The following is a 26516-nucleotide window of genomic DNA, read 5'->3' on the forward strand; positions in this document are numbered from 1 at the left end:
TAACACCCATTTGTTAATGCTTGTGCAAAAAGGTAGTGTAATGTCGGGGTAGGGAAACAGACAAGTGAGCCCTAAGCTACCCGCCACTCAGTCCCTGCCTACTTGCAACGACCCGCCCTAGGCGTCGGGGTACAACTGGGCGACGGTCCCTACACTCAATAGGTGCACGACAGACAAACAGACAAGGGTACAAAGAAGCCAGGGAAATGGGGAAGTTGCCCACGGGAACACCGTGAGCAACAAGCGAGGTGAACGAGCCGAGTCAAACCAGGAGATGAGCGAGGTACAAAAACGCAGAGCAGAAGAGTGGTCAGAAAAGCCAAGGTCAATCACAAGCAGAGGATCAGTAGTTCAAGAAGCTGCAGCAGGGACAGGAAACAAACAGAGCAGAATCACAAGCAAAGGAGGAACAGGAAAGGCAGGTATAAATAGACAGAGGGCGGGAGCTAGCTCCGTCTGGCCAGGCTGTGATAGGCTCTCCCACTCCTAAGCCTGCCATCCTGGGTGGTGGAAGATGGAGTCAGTCTCACAGACATAGAAGCAGGTGCAGAGTGATTACCTATGGGCGTCGACACAGAAGTTGTGTCTGGCAGATCCTTTACAGTACCCCCCCTTTTATGAGGGGCCACCGGACCCTTTCTAGGTGGACCTGGTTTATTGGGGAAACGAAGGTGGAACCTCCTGAGCAATACCCCAGCGTGAACATCCCGGGCAGGTACCCAAGTCCTCTCCTCAGGCCCGTATCCCCTCCAATGGACCAGGTACTGGAGGGAGCCTTGGACCATCCTGCTGTCCACAATCTTGGCCACCTCGAATTCTACCCTCTCAGGGGTGAGAACAGGGACCGGAGGTTTCCTCGAGGGAGCCAAGGACGGGGAGCAGCGTTTAAGGAGGGAGGCATGAAACACGTCGTGTACTCGAAAAGACGGGGCAACTCCAGTCGGAAGGAGACAGGGTTAAGGACTTCAATGACCTTGTATGGCCCTATAAACCGGGGAGCAAACTTCTTGGATGGGACTTTAAGGCGCAAATTCTTTGACGATAGCCACACCAGATCCCCGACCACAAACAAGGGATTAGCAGAACGTCTTCTATCTGCCTGAGTTTTTTGTATGCTCTGGGACTCCTCTAGGTTCTTCTGAACCTGGGCCCAGACTGTGCACAGTTCCCGATGAACGACATCTACCTCGGGATTGTTGGAACTACCAGGTGAAACGGAGGAGAACCGTGGATTAAACCCAAAATTACAGAAAAAGGGGGAGACCCCTGACGAGTTACTGACCCGGTTATTAATGGAAAATTCGGCGAGGGGAATGAATGAGACCCAATCATATTGACAGTCAGAGATAAAACACCTTAAATATTGTTCTAGAGACTGATTAGTCCTCTCAGTTTGGCCATTAGTTTCAGGATGGAAGGCAGAGGAGGACAGATCAATCTCCAACTTTTTACAGAAGGCTCTCCAAAACAATGAAAAAAATTGTACCCCTCTGTCAGAAACAATATTGACAGGGACCCCATGGAGATGCTGGATGTGTTTGACAAACCAGGTAGCTAACGTCTTAGCATTGGGTAGTTTCTTGAGGGGCACAAAGTGGCACATCTTACTGAAGCGGTCTACTACAACCCACACCACCGACTTGCCTTGAGATGGAGGCAAATCGGTGATGAAATCCATGGAGAAATGGGTCCAAGGTCTCTGGGGAACGGGCAAAGAACATAGTAAGCCTGCTGGTCGGGACCTGGGAGTCTTGGACCTAGCACAAACTTCACAAGTGGCGACGTAGGCCTTAACGTCTTTGAGCAACCCAGGCCACCAATAGTTTCTGGCAATGAGGTGCTTGGTACCCAGGATGCCTGGATGGCCAGATAGTGCAGAGTCATGATTTTCCCTAAGTACCCTTAGCCGGAATTGCAGGGGAACAAACAGCTTGTTCTCAGGAAGGTTCCCGGGAGCTGAACCTTGATCAGCCGCAATTTCAGAGACTAAATCAGAATCAATAGAGGAAATGATTATACCTGGAGGCAAAACACAGGCAGGATCTTCCTCCGAAGGAGGGCTGGCCATGAAGCTATGCGACAGTGCATCAGCCTTAATATTTTTAGACCCAGCCCTATATGTGACCAAAAAGTTGAATCTGGTAAAAAATAACGCCCATCGAGCTTGTCTCGGGTTTAGCCTCCGGGCAGATTCTAGGAAAACTAGATTCTTGTGGTCGGTAAGGACCGTTACCTGGTGCCTAGCCCCCTCCAGGAAGTGGCGCCACTCTTCAAATGCCCATTTAATGGCTAAGAGTTTGCGGTTGCCAATATCATAGTTACTCTCAGTGGGTGAAAACTTCCTGGAGAAGTAGGCACAGGGGCGGAGATGGGTAAAGGACCTGGTACCCTTGGACAAGACAGCCCCCACTCCCAGCTCGGACGCGTCAACCTCCACGATAAATGGCTCCATTTGGTTGGGCTGAACCAGCACTGGGGCCGAGATAAAGCACTTCTTAAGGACCTCAAAAGCCTGGACAGCCTCAGGAGGCCAGTGGAGGAGATCAGCACCTTTTGTGAGTGAGATCCGTAAGCGGCTTAGCGATGACCGAGAAGTTAGCAATAAATCTCCTGTAATAATTAGCGAACCCCAGGAAGCACTGTAACGCCTTCAGGAAGGCAGGTTGGACCCATTCCACCAAAGGCCTGGACCTTGGCCGGGGTCCATGCGGAATTCATGAGGAGTGAGGATTTGACCCAAAAACGGTATCTCCTGCACCCCAAACACACATTTTTCGGTCTTAGCAAACAGTTTGTTTTCCCGAAGGGCCTGGAGCACCTTCCTGACATGCTCAATGTGGGAGGACCAGTCCTTGGAAAACACAAGTTTGTCATCAAGGTACACTACAAGAAATACCCCCAGGTAGTCTCTTAAAACCTCATTTATGAAATTCTGGAAGACCGCGGGAGCATTACACATCCCAAAGGGCATGACGAGGTATTCGAAATGACCTTCGGGCGTGTTAAACGCAGTCTTCCACTCATCCCCCTCTTTGATGCGGATAAGGTTATAAGCCCCCCGTAGATCAAACTTCGAGAACCATTGGGCCCCCTGAACCTGATTGAAGAGATCAGGAATCAAAGGAAGGGGATACTGGTTCCTTACAGTGACCTTATTCAAGTTTCGGTAGTCAATGCACGGCCTAAGACCACCATCCTTCTTCCCTACGAAGAAGAAGCCAGCACCTACCGGAGAAGTAGAGGGGCGAATGTAACCCTTGGCCAGGCATTCCTGGATATACTCTCTCATGGCTTCACGTTCGGGACAAGAGAGATTAATTATCCTACCCTTAGGGAGCTTAGCTCCTGGTACCAATTCAATTGCGCAATCATATTCTCTATGAGGTGGTAACACTTCGGAGGCCTCTTTAGAGAAAACATCAGCGAAGTCCTGAACAAACTCAGGTAGAGTGTTCACCTCCTCAGGGAGAGAAATATAATTAACAGGAAAACATGACGTCAGGCATTCATTACCCCATTTGGTAAGATCCCCAGTATTCCAGTCAAAAGTGGGATTATGCAACTGCAACCAGGGAAGGCCTAAAACCAAATCGGATGATAATCCCCGCATCACCAGTACCGAGCACTGCTCCAAATGCATGGAGCCCACAAGGAGTTCAAAAACAGCGGTATGCTGTGTAAAATAACCATTAGCAAGAGGAGTGGAGTTGATACCCACTACCGGGACAGGTTTAGGCAAATCAATCAATGGCATAGCTAGAGACATAGCAAATTCCACAGATATAATATTAGCAGAAGACCCTGAATCCACGAAGGCACTGCCGGTAGCAGAGCTACGACCAAAAGAGACCTGAAAGGGAAGCAAGATTTTATTACGTTTCATATTTACGGGAAATACCTGTGCGCCCAAGTGACCTCCCCGATGATCACTTAGGCGCGGAAGTTCTTCCGGCTGCTTATTCTTACGCCTAGGACAGTTGTTCACTTGATGCTTGTCATCCCCACAGTAGAAGCAGAGACCATTCTTCCTGCGGAACTCTCTACGCTGTTGGGGGGACACGGAGGCCCCGAGTTGCATAGGTACCTCCGAGTCTTCCGTGGAAGAACGAATCAACGGAACCTCGGGAGGCCTCATGGGGGAGTCAGAGGGGAAAACACAAACACGTTCAAGTCGTCGTTCCCTGAGACGTCGGTCAAGTCGTACCGCTAAAGCCATAACCTGATCTAGGGAGTCAGAAGAGGGATAGCTAACTAGCAGGTCTTTCAGGGCGTTCGACAGACCCAATCTAAACTGGCACCTTAAGGCAGGGTCATTCCACCGAGAAGCTACGCACCACTTCCTAAAGTCAGAACAATACTCCTCAACAGGTCTCTTACCCTGACGTAAGGTCACCAGCTGACTCTCGGCAAAGGCAGTTCTGTCAGTCTCGTCATAAATGAGCCCGAGAGCAGAAAAGAAAAGATCAACGGAGGAAAGTTCAGGGGCGTCAGGAGCCAAGGAGAAGGCCCATTTTTGGGGCCCGTCCTGGAGCCGGGAAATAATTATACCCACCCGCTGGCTCTCAGAACCAGAGGAGTGAGGCTTTAAGCGAAAATAGAGCCTACAACTCTCCCGAAAGGAGAAAAAAGTCTTCTGGTCCCCTGAGAACCAGTCAGGCAACTTGAGGTGGGGTTCAAGAGGTGAGGTGAGGGGCACTACAAGGGTAGCATCAGGCTGGTTGTCCCTCTGAGCCAGGGCCTGGACCTGTAGAGAGAGGCCCTGCATTTGCTGAGCCAGGGTCTCAAGGGGGTCCATAGTAGTGTCAGGGACCAGGGTAGACTAAGGTATATGGGCTTGTGATTATGTAATGTCGGGGTAGGGAAACAGACAAGTGAGCCCTAATCTACCCGCCACTCAGTCCCTGCCTACTTGCAACGACCCGCCCTAGGCGACGGGGTACAACTGGGCGACGGTCCCTACACTCAATAGGTGCACGACAGACAAGGGTACAAAGAAGCCTGGGAAATGGGGAAGTTGCCCACCGGAACACCGTGAGCAACAAGCGAGGTGAACGAGCTGAGTCAAACCAGGAGATGAGCGAGGTACAAAAACGCAGAACCAAGGTCAATCACAAGCAGAGGATCAGTAGTTCAAGAAGCTGCAGCAGGGACAGGAAACAAACAGAGCAGAATCACAAGCAAAGGAGGAACAGGAAAGGCAGGCATAACTAGACAGAGGGCGGGAGCTAGCTCCGTCTGGCCAGGCTGTGATAGGCTCTCCCACTCCTAAGCCTGCCATCCTGGGTGGTGGAAGATGGAGTCAGTCTCACAGACATAGAAGCAGGTGCAGACTGATTACCTATGGGCGTTGACACAGAAGTTGTGTCTGGCAGATCCTTTACAGGTAGTGTTAGCAATAGTTACGGCGCGGCAGGGCGGTGGTGAAGGGGGGCCCAAGTTTGGGTAACAGCCCAGGGCCCATGGTCTTCTTAATCCGCCACTGATTGCAGCTAATTCCCATGCCCCTAAATGGGATTTAGCTACAATACCAGGCGCAGCACATGGACAGGAGTTGGGGCTATATCTAGTAAATGAAGTAGACTTTTTTTCTACTCCCGGACAACCTCTTTTAACCTGGGAAAATGGACAGGGATTGGGCTGGCCCACTACTTTATCTGCAATAGACACTATGCGTGCTATGCCCCCATCCCTTTAACTAAATCCCACCAAAAATAAATTAAAACACACCCATAAGAATTTTGCAGAAAGTCTTGTTGACTGATGGAGCCAGATGTTGCTATAGATACAGTGTCGGTCTGGACATCCTTGGGCGTGTAAGGCCTAAAAGTGTATGAGGCCTCTGCAGATTTTAGCCGCGGAATAACGACAAAAGGCCCAGGAGTGATGCAACAAAAACAGTGTCTTTACTAGGCCAGAACTCCTCCAGAAAGGCCACATGGGAATGTAAGCACTTGCCACATACACGGAGAGTCACAGTCTCCTATATTTCCGCAAATACCAAAAAGTGGCAAATGGCAGGCAAAGGTGTTTCAAAAGTGTAAGACAGAGTTAAGGGCTCCACCCTGATGCAGGGGTACGTCTTCTGTAATCTTTAGGCCTTTTCTCTATTTTGCAGCCATCAGTCTCCAACACATGCGGGGGAGTCCACTGGCAACTTCCAAACTGGTTTCCCATCTGGGAAGAACTAATGTCAAATAATGGGACAAATGATAAATGGGAGATTTTCAAATCTACTTTGAGTTATTATAGTGCAAAATTTATTCCTACAGGTAATAAGTATAAACGACTCAAATTAAACCCCACATGGCTTACACCTTCTGTGAAAGGGGCAATACATGACAAAAAAAGGGCATTTAAAAAATACAAATCTGAGGGTACAGCTGTAGCCTTTGTAAAATATAAAGAGCTTAATAAAATCTGTAAAAATGTAATAAAATTAGCAAAAATACAAAATGAAAGGCAGGTGGCCAGGGATAGTAAAACAAATCCCAAAAAATTCTTCAAGCATATAAATGCAAAAAAGCCAAGGTCTGAACATGTAGGACCCCTAGATAATGGTAATGGGGAGTTGATCACAGGGGATCAAGAGAAGGCAGAGTTACTAAATGTGTTCTTTAGCTCTGTATATACAACTGAAGAAGGAGCAGCTGATGTAGCCGGTGCCAGTGCTGTTAATATATCAGTTGATATACTGAATTGGATGAATGTAGAGATGGTCCAAGCTAAATAAAATAAAATAAATGTGCACAAGGCCCCGGGACCAGATGGGTTACACCCTAGAATTCTTAAAGAGCTTAGTTCAGTTATTTCTGTCCCCCTTTTCATAATATTCAGAGAATCTCTAGTGACTGGTATAGTGCCAAGGGACTGGCGCAGGGCAAATGTGGTGCCTATTTTCAAAAAGGGCTCTAGGTCTTCCCCGGGTAATTATAGACCAGTAAGCTTAACATCCATCGTGGGGAAAATGTTTGAGGGGCTATTGAGGGACTATATACAGGATTATGTGACAATAAATAGCATTATAAGTGACAGCCAGCACGGTTTTACTAAGGACAGAAGTTGTCAAACTAACCTAATCTGTTTTTATGAAGAGGTGAGCAGAAGTCTAGACAGAGGGGCCGCTGTGGATTTAGTGTTTTTGGACTTTGCAAAGGCATTTGACACTGTCCCCCATAGACGCCTAATGGGTAAATTAAGGACTATAGGTTTAGAAAATATAGTTTGTAATTGGATTGAGAATTGGCTCAAGGACCGTATCCAGAGAGTTGTGGTCAATGATTCCTTCTCTGAATGGTCACCGGTTATAAGTGGTGTACCCCAGGGTTCAGTGCTGGGACCACTATTATTCAACTTATTTATTAATGATATAGAGGAAGGGATTAATAGCACTATTTCTATTTTTGCAGATGACACCAAGCTATGTAATATAGTTCAGACTATGGAGATGTTCATGAATTACAGGCAGATTTAAACAAACTAAGTGTTTGGGCGTCCACTTGGCAGATGAAGTTTAATGTAGATAAATGTAAAGTTATGCATCTGGGTACCAACAACCTGCATGCATCATATGTCCTAGGGGGCGCTACACTGGCGGATTCACTTGTTGAGAAGGATCTGGGTGTACTTGTAAATCATAAACTCAATAACAGCATGCAGTGTCAATCAGCTGCTTCAAAGGCCAGCAGGATATTGTCGTGTATTAAAAGAGGCATGGACTCGCGGGACAGGGATGTAATATTACCACTTTACAAAGCATTAGTGAGGCCTCATCTAGAATATGCAGTCCAGTTCTGGGCTCCAGTTCATAGAAAGGATGCCCTGGAGTTGGAAAAAATAAAGAAGAGCAACGAAGCTAATAAGGGGCATGGAGAATTTAAGTTATGAGGAAAGATTGAAAGCATTAAACCTATTTAGCCTTGAAAAAAGACGACTAAGGGGGGACATGATTAACTTATATAAATATATTAATGGCACATACAAAAAATATGGTGATATCCTGTTCCTTGTAAAACCCACTCAAAAAATAAGGGGGCACTCCCTCCGTCTGGAGAAAAAAAGGTTCAAGCTGCAGAGGCGACAAGGCTTCTTTACAGTGAGAACTGTGAATCTATGGAATAGTCACCGCAGGAGCTGGTCACAGCAGGGACAGTAGATGGCTTTAAAAAAGGGTTAGATAATTTCCTAGAACAAAAAAATATTAGCTCCTATGTGTAGAAATTTTTCCTTCCCTTTTCCCTTCCCTTGGTTGAACTTGATGGACATGTGTCTTTTTTCAGCCGTACTAACTATGTAACTATGTGCGGGAAGCTACAGTACACTGCTACTCCACACGCTGGTTCAGCAACTTGCGGGCAGGCTCCAGCACTCTTCCCCCCCCCCTGTTCAAAGGACTTTTTCTAGATTAGGGACTAATCGTGCCCACCGACAGTAACCGCACTCTTGCTTCTCTACGGGCCGTATGCTGCACACATTTAATCCATTTAGGGGGGGGAACAGCTGCCTTAAAAAGACGAAACTAAGCGCCGATACCAGCGAATGTGAAATCATTTTAGTCAATACCCAAAATACAGGATACAGTAGTAGCATTTATATACAAAAAAAAATGCATTCAAACGAAGAGAAAGTTATTTCTTCAAACCGTAAGCAGAGGTCACTAAACAAAACATTTAATTAGAATACTAGAATCTACATTATATATTAAAAATAAACATAGAGCAACATTTAGCCATGTTGCACACAACCGAGTGCCACTCGGGCCGTTTTTCATTACATCAAAGTGGCACCTGATAGTTTTCATGGACCCATTCATTTTAGTGGGTGAATCGGGTCTGTGGAAACGGACCTGACTCTCCGATCCTTGGAAAGATAGAACATGCCCCCTATCTTTCCACGGATAATGTTAGTGACTCAGCAGAACACACGGTCGTGTTCATTAGGGCTAATAGCAGGCCGTGACATAGCAGGCTAATAGCAGGCCGTGACATAGGCAAAAATGAAGTCTCAGAATCAATATGCCAATATGCCAATTTAAAGCCGCTGAACAACCATTTCTGCCCGCCAACAATAGTACATTGCAATGGAATTAAACCTTTACAGATATTTACATAGCAACGTTAATTCACAGGATCTGGACCTGCAATAAAAGAATGATTACACATAAACCGATCTTAACGCGTTAAATACACTGTGGCAAGAAACGTTAACTTTTTGCTTTTCAATGGCTTTTGTTGTGTGATATCACGCTGCAACAAGGTACCAAAGTCCAGTTAAACTTTGCTACATCTGTATACAGACATCACATATACAACATCTATATACATGAACTCTTTCCCTGGCAAGGACTTATCTCATACATCCTGGCAGGAAGGCACTTCAGTATCCAGGGACGTAGCTGATACGTCCTTGCTACTAATGGCTGTAACTCAAGCTCTCGAACGCAGCTCTAGCTACGATCCAGCCTGTTTGAAAGCTAAGAATCTTAACAGCTCTAGCTGTGACACAGCCTGAGTTAGAGCAGGTTAAAGTGGAAGCTGCATATATTTGCAGCTCCCATTCTAGCCTTTCTGGAGAGGGGGACCAGCAGGGGATGTGCTAGCAGGGAGAGGAGGAGAAACTGTAATCCTACTCCCCCCTCCCCCCCTGTATGACTGTAGATAACCTCAGAGGAGGGGGTGATAACATGAACTGTTTTTTCATGTTATCACCCCCTCCTTGTTAATGAGAGAATGGGGGGTCTTTTTTTATTTTAGAAAATTAGTGAAAAAATGAGCATTAGCTCATCTAATCACCCCTCTGTGCCTAATTTTGCCATTTATTGACTTCACATACTGGATATTGACCAGCGTCCGTATCGCGGTATTACATATGTCACCAACAAACACTTGCACCACACACAAAAATCAATAAAGTTTGTACATTTCACACGGTCCCTATCCTGTCTATGCCTGATTTTTGCGTAAAATCTGCTGACCGCTTTAGCGATACCCGCTACATGCTATAGTTATAGCGATAACGATTTAGCATTGAATATTATTTTGATGGGTGGAAGAGATTTCTGTCTGTCATAAAATACATTTTCATCCACTAACGGTCGCCATAAATGATAATTTCTGAACGAATGAACAAATTAACCAATACTGAATTTTTTTAGTGGATTTAATTCAAAGGGATACGTTTAGGGAATTGCGATTATTGATTAGGGTTAGGCTGTGCTCACGCATTGTGGTCATTGTGCTTTTTGTCGCAATTCTCGACGAATCATGGCAAAATAGAGTGGTTTTACTGTGTTTTTTTTTTTTTTATGTTGCGGCAAAAAAAAACCTCTTAATTTGACTGACAAGTGAAAACCGCCTTATAGTTTGTAAAGGGGGATGGAAAATAATATACCTATATAATCCCCAATTTAATTTTACGTGCAAACATGTGTTGGTGCATTCCTGTGGTTTTGGAGTTTCTTTAACACACCTGTGGTTTCCACGGTCTGCATTGCCCGGGAGCCTGAACCGCAAAAAGATAGGACATGTCTTATTACGGTCGTATTTTGCGGTCCAGGCTCATTGAAATGAATGTACACGACCATGTGCATGGCCCATGATTTGCGGGGTGACACTCCGCGGTTATCCAAGCCGCAAATCACGAGCTATGCACACCACTACGGTCGTTTGCATGGACCTTACAGTTCTTTACAAAGTAAATTTCCTTTGCATAAGGGGTCCGAGTACGTATTATAGTCACAAATTTTACATTTTCATGCAATTTTTGCTTAAAATCACTGATGCAAAGTTGCATGAAGGTTGTGTGTAGAATTATTTACGTTGTGCTTTTATTCACAGTATTTTATACGTTCTCCAAAAAAATTAAGATTTGAGAAGACTGGTAACGGTTTGCTGCGTGCAGTATATATTTTTAACATGAATATTCGCCAAATATTGCATGTCCTCTGTTTTTCAACGTTTTTGAGAACACAAGCTCCTGTTGATGTAGACGTATGGGGTATATGTGAATTTTGGACACCTTTTTAGTCTATTGTTTTTATGTGTAAACCTCGGCTTGTATGCGAGTTGTAGACACAAATGTTACAATGCATTTTTTTTTCTTTCATTATTCCGGTTTGTCAAGAAAACTGCAATTGTCGGGTTTGGGCTGCTCTAATTTTATAATGTGTATAATCCTTGTAGTTTATAGGTTACTTTTTTTGTCTTTTTTTTTTTATTTTCAAATTGAAACCAGATTTTTGGTCACTTCAAGTTTTCCGTGATTTTATTAATATATGTGCATTTAGACATAGGCCTAAGTGGCATGTATGACCTCTGCACATATTGAACGTTTAGTTTTAGGATGTGTGGTGCATCTAATTTTCTGCTTGGGTCAAACGTTTAACCACAAATATACATTTTTATGCAATATTTATACAAAATTGCACTTTATACAAACAGGCACCGTTATGCATCTTTGTGTCAAAGTGCTGAGTGTCATTTTGTTATTTGTGAATTATTTAGTAAGAAATAGACGCTAGTGGCAAGTGATTGGCTCCAAAGTCATCTTCAAATGGGATTGTCTTATGATGCCTATCTGTGCTTCCTGATGCCTTAAAGGGGTGTTCTATATTTTAAGTTATATTCTGGCGTGTCTTAGAGAATTGCCAGGATATAACCTTTTTAGGGGAACTCCCCTGATGTCCAAAGCAAAGGTGCGGTATAATTTGTTTGGCGTTTAGACAGTGGCGTAGCTATAGGGGTCGCAGCGGTCGCAATTGCGACCGGGCCCCTAAGCCTGGGGGGCCCACGGGCCCCCGTTGCCATACAGCATGTTTCCTAACTAAATCTTCTGTGCCGTGAAGCCGACACTTCCTGGTTACGGTCACATGGTACACTTAGTGTACCATGTGACCGTGTTGTCATGTGACACGTTCATCCAGACAGAGCAGAAGAGTCGGTGCGGAGGACTCCAGGTAAGCTGCAGTCTAATGTATTGTATTGTGATGTAATGCCTTGTGTTGTAATGTAATGTCTTGTAATGTATTGTGCTGTTTGCGGTGTAGAGGGGGGGGGCGTTAAATCACAGCCCCCCCCTCTCCACCGCAAACCGCACAATCCAACACAATACAGTATAGTAGAGTACACATGACTATGAGAGCGGGGCTGCGGCTGTGTAATACAGTCACTGCCCCGCTCCTGAGTCCTGACATATGCGCGCCGTCAGGATGATCCGATGCGGCCGGCGCAGCACTAATGATCTGCGGCACTGAAGACAGAACATGGTGGGCGCGCTACAAAACACCCCCATGTTCTGTCTTCGGTGTCTGCGCCGCCGCTCATTAGTGCAGAGCCGGCCGCATCGCCTCATGCTGACCGCGCGCGCACTAACTGTCAGGAGCGGGGCAATGCAATGAGTGCCCCCATTATAGAGCTAGTCACAGTTAATAATAGAGTGAGCCACAGTACCTTTTCCAACCGAACCTGCCATAGTTCCCCCATAATAGAGGCAACTACACTTCCACCCCATAATAGAGAAAGCCACAGTGCTCCTATAATAGATCCTGCCAGAGTGGCTCCATATTGGAATCAGTCATAGTTCTCCTATAGAAGAGTGAGCCACAGTAGCCACATGACAGGACCTGGCCCATAACCATTCTTTTCATGGTGCCCCCATTTTAGAAGCAGCAATAGTGTGCACCTGTGATAGTGCTAACCAGTTCCCCCATAATAGAGCCAGCCAGCATGCCTATATAACAGAACCTACACAGCGGCAGCCCCGCTCTATAACGGCGGAGATCAGGGAAACCTCTCATCTCCGCCGCTATTCTCCTGAATGCTGCGATCAAAGCTGACTGCAGCATTCAGGGGAAAGTGAGGAGGGGGGATGCCCCTGGATCGCATCACAGGGAATTCCCTGTGACGCGATTGAGGGACATACCATATATGGGCAGACAGCCCAGGGTTCATTGAAGGACCCCAGGGCTGTCCCACCATATTTCCTGTTGTTAGGGCATACTGAGGTATGTCCTAACAACTGCCTGTGTACTATACGTTTAAAAATTAAAGTAAAAACAAAGTAATGTTAAATAAAAAAAATACACATACACCTTTTTTACAATAAATATTAAAATAAGTCTCAATACATAAAATATACACATTCGGTATTGGCGCGGCCGTAATAACCTGCACAACTATTTTTTTGCATCATTTATGATGTGTACTCTGTAAAAAAAATAAAATAAAGATTGCTTTCTATCACTTAGGCACCATTCACACAACCGTGCCCGCAGTCACGGCCCCCGATTGCGGGCACGGCCGGCCGCCGACTGCCACCCGAATTTTTGGGCCGTGCTCCCATACAAAGTATGGGAGCACGGCCCGCAAAATGCAAAAGAACGGACATGTTCCATAATTTTCGGAACATTTCTACGGCACGGACACCCATCCGTAGCGCTCCGGAAATGTGTCCGCGCTCAATGAAAGTGAATGGGTCCATTTTTGCGGACCGCAAAAATGGAGGTTATTTACGGTCGTGTGCATGGGGCCTAATTGTGAGGCACAAGGTGCGATGATGAATTTAACCTCCATGTGCCTCACATTAATAGTAATTAACCCCATCATGTACCTTACACATTAACCCATTATGACTGAGAAACATGATGGGGTTAATTACTATTAATGTGAGGCACATTCAAAATTCATCACACCTCGTGCCTCACATTAGAAAACGAAAGAACTTTTTTAAAATTTTTATTACTGTTGGCAAAGTAAACGAAGTATCGGTATCGAAGTCCAAATTTTGGTATCGTGACATCCCTACACTGTGGGTCGCGTCCCCCTGGGGGTTCGTGAGTCACTCACCGAGGTCCCGGTTCCAATCAATGCTGGAGCAAGGAGCTGACATCTCCTTGATCCAGCATTCACTGTGCCCTGAGCGGCTCGAAACAGGCAGGCGGGATGTAGCGACATCATCGCGCCTGCCTACGCTGAGTCACTCATAGCACAGACCGGAGGAGGCGAAGCTCCTCCACCCGACGTGGGAACGGGGATAGGTAAGTAATTATGCTATTTTTATATTATGTACATATGGGGGCATTATACTGTATGGGGAGTTTATATTCCGCGGGGGGGGGGGGGGGTTATACTGTATGGGGAGCATTATACGGTATGGGGCTGTTATGGGGGGGCATTATACGTTATTATACTGTGTGGGAGCATTATACTGTGGGGGCATTATACTATGGGGCTGTTGGGCAAGGCGTCTGGGCATAGGCGCGCGCAGGGGTCTGATGATGATGATGGTGGTGTTGGGGAGGGGTAGGGGGCCCGAGCTGAATTCTTGCACCCGGGCCCATGAGCCTTTAGCTACGCCCCTGCGTTTAGAGTTTGTGTATCAACATTTCCGAAGTAGCTCCGGTAGGAGCCTCTGTCGTAGATTCCGTGCTGGAAAAAAATTTGCAGCATGCAGGTAAAATGACACACAACATCCTGGAAACCTGACAGAAACCGTTCAAGTCAATGGGTTCCATTGGGAGCCTGTTAGTGTTGTGACTGATCTGGCAGCTTCAGGGACTCCCCAGTTCTGAAAATCTCTTGGTAATGATGACGGAAATCGGCACATTACCAAGAATTGCTCCCACTCTCCCCATGGGGAGTCTTAGGGGCCTGACTCCCGGCTCCACACAAATATTATGAACTTTTAAATAATTAAATCCTTAAATTAACCATTCACATAACAATTCCTTCCACGAAAAGCTTTCTATCTTGCTATGTATTTCATTTTTCAGCCCTCGGCCATCAAGCATAAGAGTGGTTCTGGGACAACAGATCTTCAATACGACGACGGATGTCACGCAGACGTTTGAAATTGACAGATATATTTTTAATCCTAAATATTCAGTGTTTAAACGCAATGAACATGACATTGGTGAGTAACCGTACGTCATATAACTAACAAGACTTACGGAGTCTTTCTAGTCAGGGGTGTAGTTATAGGGAGTGCAGAGGAAGAGGTCACATCTGAGCCCTGATACCTAAGGGGGGGCCCCCTCTGTCACATAGGAAGACACCAGTATTGTGAATGGCACTAGGTAGGTGGGGGCCCCTTACAGTTTTGCATTGGGGCCCAGGAGCCTTAAGTTGCGCCTGAAAATTTACTGACTAGAATAATCTGAATGTTCGGAAGGTCGAAAGTGACCAATGATCATAGAAATCGTAACTTCTTCCCAGAGTAGAGAATGGCCAGATCGAAGCTTTCTTTAGATCCCTTACACGGGGGTATAGGCCACCATTACATATCGTATTGTATCCAGCCTTCTGAATGGTTCCTCTCTTTGGCATACACTTTGGACTTGTTTACATTAACAATGAAAAAATAAAACTTTGATCACTGTAAGTCCTTACTGATCTAGCAAAGACTTTTTACTGAGTGAGTTGGCACATAAGGAACCAGGAGCAGAGTCGGGTTTTCACTTTTGGCTAGACGTACACTTTGACATTGCATCTGAGAGGTTTGATGGCTAGTGCTTTGTCGCTTTGGCTTCCATTTTCTTCTAGTGTTAATAAAACTGAAAAGAAAAGATGGCCATTGTGCAAAGAAGACCCCATTTGTCCAGACGATCTGTCTACCGGAAGATGTCACATTTCAGGAAGGACACCAATGTGATGTATCAGGATGGGGTCGTTTGAATGAAGGTACATAACTGCGAATATTATCTACTGTAATGGTTTGTTGTGATTTTATATTTTGCCATGGGGAAAAACATAAATTAGGCTATTTTTTCTGGTTCATGTCCAAGCCACCACCTTCTCTATTCCAGGAGAGCTGCCTTCCACCTGCACATCCCATGTAGGAGAGGGCAATTCCACCTTTGTCCAGTTCTCACTCCCTTTTTGTAATGTTTTAAGGAGAAAGGAACCCCATTCTATCTGACTTTGTTGTCAATAAAAAGTCTCCCATATAGCTAAATTCTTTGGACCCCTTAAAACCTCTTTTTCTAAATTAAATCCAATTGTAATGGCAGGGGGTAGGGAGACGGACAAGTGAGCCCTAATCTACCCGCCACTCTGTCCCTGCCTACTTGCAACGACCCGCCCTAGGCGACGGGGTACAACTGGGCGGCGGTCCCTGCGCTCAGTAAGTGCACGACAAACACGACAAACATACAAAGTAACACTAGCAAGGAAAAGGGGCCGTTGCCCACGGCAACACCGTGAGCAACCAGAGTGGTGAACGAGCCGAGTCAAGCCAGGAGTGTGCGAGGTACAAAACGAAAAGCAGAAGAGTAGTCGGTAAGCCAGGGTCTGTATGGAGCAGGATCAAAAATAGCAGGAGCTGTAGCTGGGCCAGGAAACCACAAGGAAAGAATCACAAGCACCGAGGGACAGGAAGTGCAGGCTTAAATAGACCGAGGGCGGGAGCTAGCTGAGTCTGGCTAGGTTACGATAGGCTCTCCCACTCCTAAGCCTGCCAGCCTGAATGGTGGAAGCAGGAGTCAGTCTCAGGGATGTATTCTCAGGTGCTGACTGATTAGTTCTGGGAGTTAACCCCGAAGCTGTGCCTGGCAGATCCTTTACACCAATTTGGAGGCAATGGAGAACTTCCATCAACCAAAAGAAATGCACCTCATTGGGTTTTATTTTAATGAAAAAAAATCCAAAATCGAATACGATAGTAAATATTAATTATTGGTCCTCCAAGATTACATATTTTTTTTTTGTAAAATGTGCTTTAATGATCTGTTACCGTCTGTTTCATACAATACCCAGAGAAACAAAAAAGCGGGCAACACAATTCACCTATAGCACCCTCTTGTGCCCTCGACTTTAGTTAGGGTTACAGGTACTCAGCTGGCTCCAGGACTTTGATGTAATCCTGGTGGTATATTCTCTGGATTACATCAACTTAGGCCCAATGCACACGACCGTGTTTTTGCGTCCGCAATTCCCCCGCAAATCCACGGGAGAATTGCGGACCCATTCATTTCTATGGGCCCATACACACTATCCGTGTTTTCACGGGTCTCCGCATGTCCGCAAATCTGTGCCGCAGAAACTCAGGACATGTCTTATTACGGGCCGCAAATTCGATGCGGACATGCCAATAGAAGTCAATGTGCCCGTGGAAATTGCGGATACACCTCCGTGTGTCATCCGCAGTTTGCGGAAATGTTGCTAGGCGACGACCGGGAATGAGTTCTGTCGTCATCCTGTTTTACCTAGGCTTTTTTTTTTTTCATCCGCATTTTGCGGATTACATACGGATGAACTGCGGAATACATACGGATGAACTGCGGATGACATTTCACGGAACACGGTCCTGGAATTTGCGGACCTGAAAAACACTACGGTCGTGTGCATGAGGCTTAAATGGGAACCAGACAAATGATTGGGAGGTGGAAAATATGGGAGCTATGGGTAATAGCAGTTAAAGTCTTAAAGACTTCCTAAGATAGTCACGTAGCAGTCAAGTAGTTCAGGGTTCTGGTTGGCTTATGGTGGCAGAGCCGGGTATGTGGTACAAAAGCAGTAGTCAAAAGGGTTGTCGGCAATCCAGGGTTCGGCAACGGTGATGTAGCAGAGCTGGGTTCAAAGTACAGGAGTAATAATCAGGAGGTTTGTCGGACAATCCAGGGTTTAGTCATTGTAATGTAATAGAGCCGAGCTAGCAATACAGGACATAATCCAAGAGTAGTCAAGAACAGAAAACATGTCACAATATAAAGTTCAAGTTCAGGATCGAAGAACCGGCTAGGGAAACTAATCCGTATAACTGGCACTAAGGTCTGTGTGTATGAGATTTAAAGAGGCTCTGTCACCAGATTTTGCAACCCCTATCTGCTATTGCAGCAGATCGGCGCTGCAATGTAGATTACAGTAACGTTTTTCTTTTTAAAAAACGAGCATTTTTGGCCAAGTTATGACCATTTTCGTATTTATGCAAATGAGGCTTGCAAAAGTACAACTGGGCGTGTTGAAAAGTAAAAGTCCAACTGGGCGTGTATTATGTGCGTACATCGGGGCGTGTTTACTTCTTTTACTAGCTGGGCATTGAGAAGAGAAGTATCATCCACTTCTCTTCAGAACGCCCAGCTTCTGGCAGTGCAGATCTGTGACGTCACTCACAGGGCCTGCATCGTGTCGGCCACATCGGCACCAGAGGCTACAGTTGATTCTGCAGCAGCATCAGCATTTGCAGGTAAGTAGCTACATCGACTTACCTGCAAACGCCGATGCTGCTGCAGAATCATCTGTAGCCTCTGGTGCCGATGTGTCCTCGCTCGTCTGACACGATGCAGGACCTGTGAGTGAGCTGGGCGTTCTGAAGAGAAGTGGATGATACTTCTATACACAACGCCCAGCTAGTAAAAGTAGTAAACACGCCCCGATGTACGCACATAATACACGCCCACTTGTACTTTTACTTTTAAACACACCCACTTGGACTTTTGCAAGCCTCATTTGCATAACTACAAAAATGGTCATAACTTGGCCAAAAATGCTCGTTTTTTAAAAAGAAAAACGTTACTGTAATCTACATTGCAGCGCCGATCTGCTGCAATAGCAGATAGGGGTTGCAAAATCTGGTGACAGAGCCTCTTTAAATAGAGCGAGTAGTGATCTGACTGGTCAGTCGGCTGGCCCTGCGCAAGTGCCCACCAACATCTCTGCCAGCCCCGCTGAGAGACTCATAGCAGGGGGAGACAGTACTGGACTGCGGTGAGGTGCGCAAGATATTTTGACCTAATGCCATGAATGCCAGTGTGCCACTAAAAAGGCATTTTTGAAGTATTGCATATCTGATAAGGGAGCCCAAAAAGATTCCCTACTGGAAATCTTGACCAGTGTGAGGATTTCTCATTCGACATGCTTGGCTTCGAACTGTAAATCCCTGTCCACACTGGGTTTTGTGCTGTTTTTGAAGCGGAAACCGCCTCGGAAACTGCGCCAAAACACGTCTGAAAACACCTCCCAATGATTTCAATCCGAGGCGGAAGCGGATTTTTCCAACGAGTGGAAGAAAACGCTCGTGGGGAAAAAGACGCGTCATGACCTTTCTTCAGGCGTTTCAGTCTCTGACCTCTCATTGACATCAATGGGAGGCAGAGAAAGTAGTTTTCGGTGTGTTTTTTTGCCCGCGGCGCTCGATGGCCACAACCAAAAAACACGGTCTAAGTCTGTGTGAACAGGGCCTAAGCAGCAAACTATGAGAGTCGACTCATTGCTTGCACAGCATGTACAGGGCCGCCATCAGGGGGGTATTAGGGGTACTGATGTGAGGGGCCCGGCCAAATCTAATTGAAAGGGGGGGCCCGGCAACTGCCGCGTCTTGCCTTTGGTAGAAAAAAACAGGCCCCTGCAAAGGGGCCCGTTTTTTTCACCAAAAGAATGTCGTGAGCTGCGGGCCCCCCTCAAACACCGCCGACCGATCGCGTGCACCCGCAAACTGCACTCTCGAGCGTCCTCCCGCGAACGCCCGCACTCACGACAGCCAACGCGCGCACCCGCGGAAGCGTGCACCCGCGACAACCCGGGCGCTCGCAGACGCAACAGCACGCACGCAGCCGCGATCGCCCGCGCGTGCACCCGCGAACGAGACGCGCACCCGCGAACGAAGCGCGCACCCGCGAACGAAGCGCGCGCAGCCGCGGACACACTGGACCCAACTTATCTGGAGCCTGGCTGGAGATGAAGGACTGGACGTCGGGACCAAAGACATCGCCTGGAAGACATCGCCTGACGAGGACTGGAGTGGGAGCAGCAGCTCTTCTGACACAGTGAGTAAAGTGCCTCAAAGTGCTGTTTATGTATGGCCCTGTTCACACAGAGTATTTTGCAGGCAGAAAAAAATCTGCCTCAAAATTCCTTCAAGAATTTTGAGGCAGATTTTGACCTGCCCACACTATCTTGCCGCGTTTTTTTGCTGCGTTTTTTGCCCGCGGCGATTGAGGACAGCAGACAAAAAACGCAGCGAAAAATGCATTTTCTGCCTCCCATTGATTTCGATGGGAGGTCAGAGGCGGAACCGCGGCAAGAAAGGACGTGCTGCTTTTCCTTTTTTTCCGCGACTGGCTCCCATTGATTTCAGATTAAATCAATTGGAGGCGGTTTTGGAAAAAAAAAAGGTACTTTTTTAAATTGACTTCAATGGGAGCGTGATGCGCGAACAATGCACAAATATAGGACATGTCGTGAGTTTTACGCAGCGGACACACGGACACACGCTGCGTGAAAATCACTGACAGTCTGCACGGCCCCATAGAGTAACATAGGTCCGTGCGAGGCGCGTGAAAATCATGCACGTTGCACGGATGTATTACACGTTCGTCTGAATAAGCCCTAACAATAAGGCCCAGTTCACAGAGTTTTTGGGCCTTGATATTGACTCGGACACTGCGTCAGAATCCGCACCAAACAACTTCCAAAACCGCCTCCCATTGATTTAATCTGAAATAAATGGGAGCCAGTCGCGGAAAAAAGGAAAAGCAGCACGTCCTTTCTTGCCGCGGTTCCGCCTCTGACCTCCCATCGAAATCAATGGGAGGCAGAAAATGCATTTTTCACAGCATTTTTTGTCTGCTGTCCTCAATCGGCGCGGGCAAAAAACGCGTCAAGATAGTGTGGGCAGGTCAAAATCTACCTCAAAATTCGGTGCGCGGTTCCAAGCGGTCGCGGATGCGCGGGCGGGCGGTCGCGGCTACGTGCGATTGCGGGTGCGTACTCGCGGACGCGTGCGGTTGCTTGTGCGTGCGGTCGCGGGTGCGTGCTCGCGTGTGCGCACGCGCGGGAGTTTGCGAGTGCGCACGCGTGGGAGTTTGCGGGTGCGCGCGATCGGTGTTTGACGGCCCCCATGACGAGAGGGGGGGCCCGGCAGCTCACGACATTCTTTTGGTGAAAAAAACGGGCCCCATTGCAGGGGCCTGTTTTTTTTTTTCCCACCAAAGGCAAGTCGCGGCAGTTGCCGGGCCCCCCTTTCAATTAGGTTTGGCCGGGCCCCTCACATCAGTACCCCTAATACCCCCCTGATGGCGGCCCTGGGTAGCATGATATAGTGCTGGATGGAGTACCGTTAACAGGCGATGCCACGGTAGGGGGCCCCAGAAAATTTAGCTGTATGGGGCCCCGAAATTCCTGATGGCGGCCCTGAGCATGTACATTACATATTTTATTTAATTGAAACAAGACTTTACAAATAGAATGAGAAAAATCCCCTGCTGGATGTTCAAGACAGATTGATTCATCTTGCTAAAATAAATAGAAAACCTAAATTCCCATTGTGTAATGTGTTCTCAATCTACCTGTTCAACCATTGAAATATTGCTCAGGCGTTTCATGCAGGGCTCTATAAAGGTCTGTGGAGGAAAGAACATGTTTGGGGTTGATACTCTTGGTTTTTAAGTTGTACAGTTAGTAAACACTGCTGATACCATAGTAAATGGCATAAAGGACATCAGGGCCGGCTCTAGGTTTATGTGGGATTTTGGGCAACACAGACTAAGTGGGCCCCTTTGTGGGGGAACTCACGGTGGCAGTGAAATGGCAGAAAACGTCACTTTGTACCCCCATATAGAAGTAAGGCCCTGTTTATGCCCCCATAAATTTAGTACCCTCCCAGGTAGTGCCACACAGTCCCCCCCTCCCAGGTAGTGCCACACAGTCCCCCCCCTCGCAGGTAGTGCCACACAGTTCCCCCTCCCAGGTAGTGCCACACAGTTCCCCCTCCCAGGTAGTGCCGCACAGCCTCCTTCCCTGTAGGTAGCGCCGTTAGGGTTCCCTCTAGGAGTGGAATCCCCAACCAGAGCATTGCCGACGCTCTGGCCCGGGATTCCGCTTCAGGAGGAGCCCCTGACGTCACTGTCCATATATGGACAGTGATGTCAGGGGCTGCCCCAGAGATGGAGTTCTGGAGCACTGACTCTTCTAGCGCTCTGCCTGGGACTCCTGTTCTTCTCCTGGCATCACTGTCCATATATGGACAGTGATGCCAGGGGCAACAACAGAGCCAAAGTCCCAGGCAGAGCATTCTGCCTGGGAGTCTGTAGTTTACCTCCCTGTTCTGCTATAGCGTTCAATAGTATCTGCGTCCTAAGGATGCAGATACTATTGAATGTGGCGTCGCTACCGCTGTAACAGCCATAGTGGCTGCTAGTGAGGCCACTGGGCATGGGTGGGCCCACGACGGCGGGCGGCACGGGCCCCCTCATGCCGCTATGGCTGCTACAGCGGTAGTTACACTGCCTCCTAGACAGTGGCTCCCTCTAGAAGCAGAATCCCGTTGGCAACACTCTGGCCGGGGATACCACTCCTGGAGGAGCCATGACATCAGCGTCCGCACCCGGCGGCTGAGTGGGCCACCTGAAGGGTGGTGGGGCCGGGTTCGCCGGGTGCTGACGCCAGGCCTTGTGGACATTTAGAGCAGGATGCACTTGGTGGGGATGGCATTGTGGAAACCCTTCTATGGTGGAAGCACTGGGGCAATTGCTTATTTTGCTCATTCTGTTCTCCATTTTGGATTCCATAAGAGCCATCATACTTACATACCAATATTAGTACAGTCACGGCAATTTTAGGTAAATTAACTCTTTCAGAAATGTAAAAGGTGTCACAGCCCCACCCTCAACCGGTCACAGTCCACTATCTGCTGTATGTGATTGGACGTTGATAACGTTACATTAATACACGTAACATTTGGATGAATTTTTATTTTTTTTTAGCAAACCTAAGGCTTATGTAGTGAATTTTATTATTTCTAGATGCGACCGAATATGCAACTGTTCTACAAGAAGCCATGGTGCCGATAGTCTCTGACAGTAAATGCAGCAGCCCTGAAGTCTACGGATCTGAATTCAGTGAAAACATGTTTTGTGCTGGATATTTTGATTGTGACATTGATGCCTGTCAGGTAAGGCTCAAAAGGTTTGTTTGGGTGGGGGGGAGGGGGGCAAGTTGACATATGTATGATTTGTGACCAGGGCTCTCAATGCCTAAATATCCACAGCAATATGTCATCTTTTGGAACTATTACATTCTAAGACTAAATTTTGGAATTTGATAGTTTAGCCAAATGTTGTTTTTTTTTATTGCAACAAAGATGGTGTTTTTTGTTTTTTTTTAAATGGGGCTAAAACAGAACCAGTATCTTTTTACATTTTCAAGTTTTATATAGGAAAAATTAGCTAGAATTTAATGAAATACAAATTTATATTTCTCACTTTCCCGTGTAATACGATACTATTGCTTTGAATGGGATCAGCTGCAGTATGTACCAGGAACACTTGTTTATATGGATAAGCTGCTGTGCCTACATAAACAATGTAGAGGACGCAAGGCACCCGCATTGTGCTCATCGTTGGGGTTCCTGGAGGTCGGACCACCACCAATCAAGCATTGATTTCCTATGCTAAAGATAAGTCATCACTAGGGTTGCCAACCTCCACTTGAGTAATTTCTGGACAACTGAGCTAAAAATCATGGACAAACCAAACATTTTACGACACATTACAAAATCCCTCTAGTAGTCTTCACTCTGCCGCACAGCCGAGTCCAGGACATGTCCACCCCCACCACCCCTAAGACCGCGCTCTGCCTCTGTTCTAGTGTAGTGACGTCTAATGTGACTGGTCCCCGTGACCCTGTCCCCCCGTCATTGTCACTCCGAGTCCTTACTCACTCAGGACTCCGGGACTCAGTGCCACTGCATGCCGCAACCACTGCTTCTTTCTCGCTTGCACTGCACATATCAATTTGGAGCATGTGCAGTGCAAACGCTCAGGAGAAAAAAATTCACGGATGGTGTTTTTTTTTTCTTTTCTGCCGGACATTGGCAACCCTGTTCATCACTGTTATATTCCCAGAGAACCCCTTTAACTGACGACATGGCTGTAGTACCTAAGAACATAGGTCTCCTATTTATATTCTAGTATGTCTTCCTGTTTACCTTAGCTGGTATGTGGGCTCGCTTTGAGCCCTATATTTAAAAAATTTTGTGAATGGGACAAAGATGCAATACCCAGCACAGCTGTTACTTATGTATGGCCTGCAGGTGTACCGAGCAATGTAAACAATGAAGAAGCCGCAAGAGCCATCCGGGTGCTGATTGGCGAAGGTGCAGAGAGTGCGACCCCCCATCGATTTGATATTGATGGCCTATCCTAAGGATAGGCTATCAATATTGTAATCCAGGAAAACCCCTTTAATGAAAATTTACTGTTAAATAGAATTTCCCAAAATGGGCCCTGAGGTGTGAAAGCATTATCATGTTTCTGTAACTCCCATTGATTTAGATACAAATCGTTTTGCAATAAGCTCCCTTTACCTATCCAGGTGCAACAAAGAATAAATGTTTGCTTCCTAAAGAAATTGTCTACTTTGGACACTTGTTAGAAGGGTCCCTTGACAATAAGCTGATCTCCGTTTTCCCCTGCTGGAGCCCCAGCGATCAGAAGTAATCTGTGGGGAAACCTGGCAGTAAGTGTTTAGTTTCCCTGCAGTGCCACCACAGGGGAAACTAAGTATTACACAGTGCTCATTCATATCAATAGGATGTCTGTCTAATGCAGGACAGGACAGGTCCTCCAGTGCGAGAGATTTTCTTTGTAACCGCTCTATACTCTGACCAAGATCCTGAGCAGAGAAGCCCCCTCTATTAACTCAGAACTCCCTAATAGGGTGTATGAAATAGGTTGTCTAAGCTAGATAACCCCTTATGAGTTGTATACTATATCTATAAAAGTTTTTAAAATGTTATGTGATTTTGAGAAATTCTCTGTTTTTCCTTTAGGGTGACTCAGGAGGGTCACTGGCTTGTCAGGAGAATAAGATCTCTTACCTCTATGGAATTGTCAGCTGGGGTGATGGATGTGGCAGGGTCAACAAGCCCGGAGTATATACAAAAGTGTCTAACTATGTTCAGTGGATCAAAAGCAAAATTACGCCCAAAAATACCTGATAAACGATAGTTTTAAATTAAAGATATAGACGGTATAATATTTTCGATAAATATATAGTGTTTCAATGGAGTAATGACAGAACGAATGACTTCACTTTTAGGCTGGGTTCACACCTGCGTTGGTGTATTCCATTGGTCTGCTCCGTCAGAGGAGCAGAACAAGGGAATGGTAGAACTAATGGTTCCATTGCGCAACGTATATCGCCAGTAGCTTTCCGTCAGGGTGTCCGTGATTTCACCGGACACAATAGCTCAGCATGCTACTCTATTGTCTCCGGTAAACTCCATCAAAACCTGCCGCATCCCCCTAACGCAGCCTCCGACGCAGATGTGAACATAGCCTAAGGTTTGTATTTTTGGCACTATCTTAAATGCCCAGATTATAAATGCTGTGGCTTGGACACACAACAAATTCGTTTGCTCACAATATTAGATCTTACCTACACTGATACATTGTTACAACCCCAACAGCGAAGTGACTAGATCAGTACAAATTTACAGTTTCTAATTCACTCCCAGCATGCAGAGATCTTGAAATGATAAGGAATTGGGGCAGATATAAAAATTATTGCAAGAAAAAAGTGAACTAGTTTGCCATAACTAAGAATGATGTTGCTGCTTTCATTTTCCAATGGGCCTATGAGAATTGAGAGCTTACATTTTATTGGTTTCTATTGGTAACTTCTCTCCTTTTACCCTGATCTCCTCCCTTTTTTTTTTTTTTTTTTATAAATCAATCTCCCCTTTGTTTATTAATGAAGTTGCACAGATTTTGATTATACAGAGCTGAATCTTCATTGTATGATCAGTGTATGATCACGTATGATCAGTGCCTTTTTATGGCGACATTCACTATTATTTCATGACCATGAAGTAGAGGGTGTCACAGCTCCGCCCCCCTTACACTTACTAAATTCTAATAATTTACAATTAAAGGATAATACCAGCCCAAATTATTTTCTTTTTACTTACATGTTGTTCAGGTTTCAAGACTCCTGGAAATAAAGTATTCTTTACAAAAGAGGAATGAGGTAGAGCAAGAAAGTAAGATATATGGTCACTAGAAGAAAGTAGAAATATTTGTGCAAAACCCTGACTGGTAGATTAGCTGGAATGATTTTTATTACTGATATTATATAATATATGTTCTATTCGCTTCATCATTTGTCATCACGTGCAGCGTGCATCTCGGAATACAAAAATAATGTGATTTGTAACCTAATAAACTGTAATAAACTGAATATAATTAAACCGTTGTCACATGCTTTTTTTAAAAAAAAAATCTAAATTACAATAAATATAAAACATATAGAGGTTTGATACAACTGAAGATACACTGTAATAAAGGTCTCATCCCTCCCTGATATAGTTACATCGGATCTGAAATACGAGGAGCTGTTTGGTGGGTTCCTCACATTGTAACGCTGGTTTACCAGGCTGTACCTGCCCTGCCTGGAATGCTGTGGTCACCGATGTTTTTGTTTTTCCCTTTTATAGCAATGTAAAGGAGATCACCCTAGACCAGTGTTCCCTCCATGCCAAAGAAAGGCACATGTAAACAGTGATGTCCTTTCTATGGTTATGAAAAGAAT

General features: G+C 46.1%; 1 protein-coding gene across 2 annotated transcripts in view; it reads left to right on the forward strand.

Annotated features, from left to right (window-relative positions):
- HGFAC (HGF activator) overlaps positions 1–26175 on the forward strand; it is a 69532-nt gene extending 43357 nt beyond the window's left edge. For both annotated transcript variants that reach the window (XM_075857450.1, XM_075857461.1), the window contains exons 11-14: positions 14765–14904; positions 15534–15671; positions 22730–22878; positions 24757–26175. In XM_075857450.1, the coding sequence (XP_075713565.1) occupies positions 14765–14904; positions 15534–15671; positions 22730–22878; positions 24757–24924 (595 nt within the window). In that variant the 3' untranslated portion in view covers positions 24925–26175. The remainder of the gene's footprint in view (positions 1–14764; positions 14905–15533; positions 15672–22729; positions 22879–24756) is intronic.
- The last annotated feature ends 341 nt before the right edge of the window (positions 26176–26516 follow it).

This window comes from Rhinoderma darwinii, chromosome 1, assembly GCF_050947455.1.
Source record: "Rhinoderma darwinii isolate aRhiDar2 chromosome 1, aRhiDar2.hap1, whole genome shotgun sequence".
In the NCBI taxonomy this organism is placed as follows: domain Eukaryota; kingdom Metazoa; phylum Chordata; class Amphibia; order Anura; family Rhinodermatidae; genus Rhinoderma; species Rhinoderma darwinii.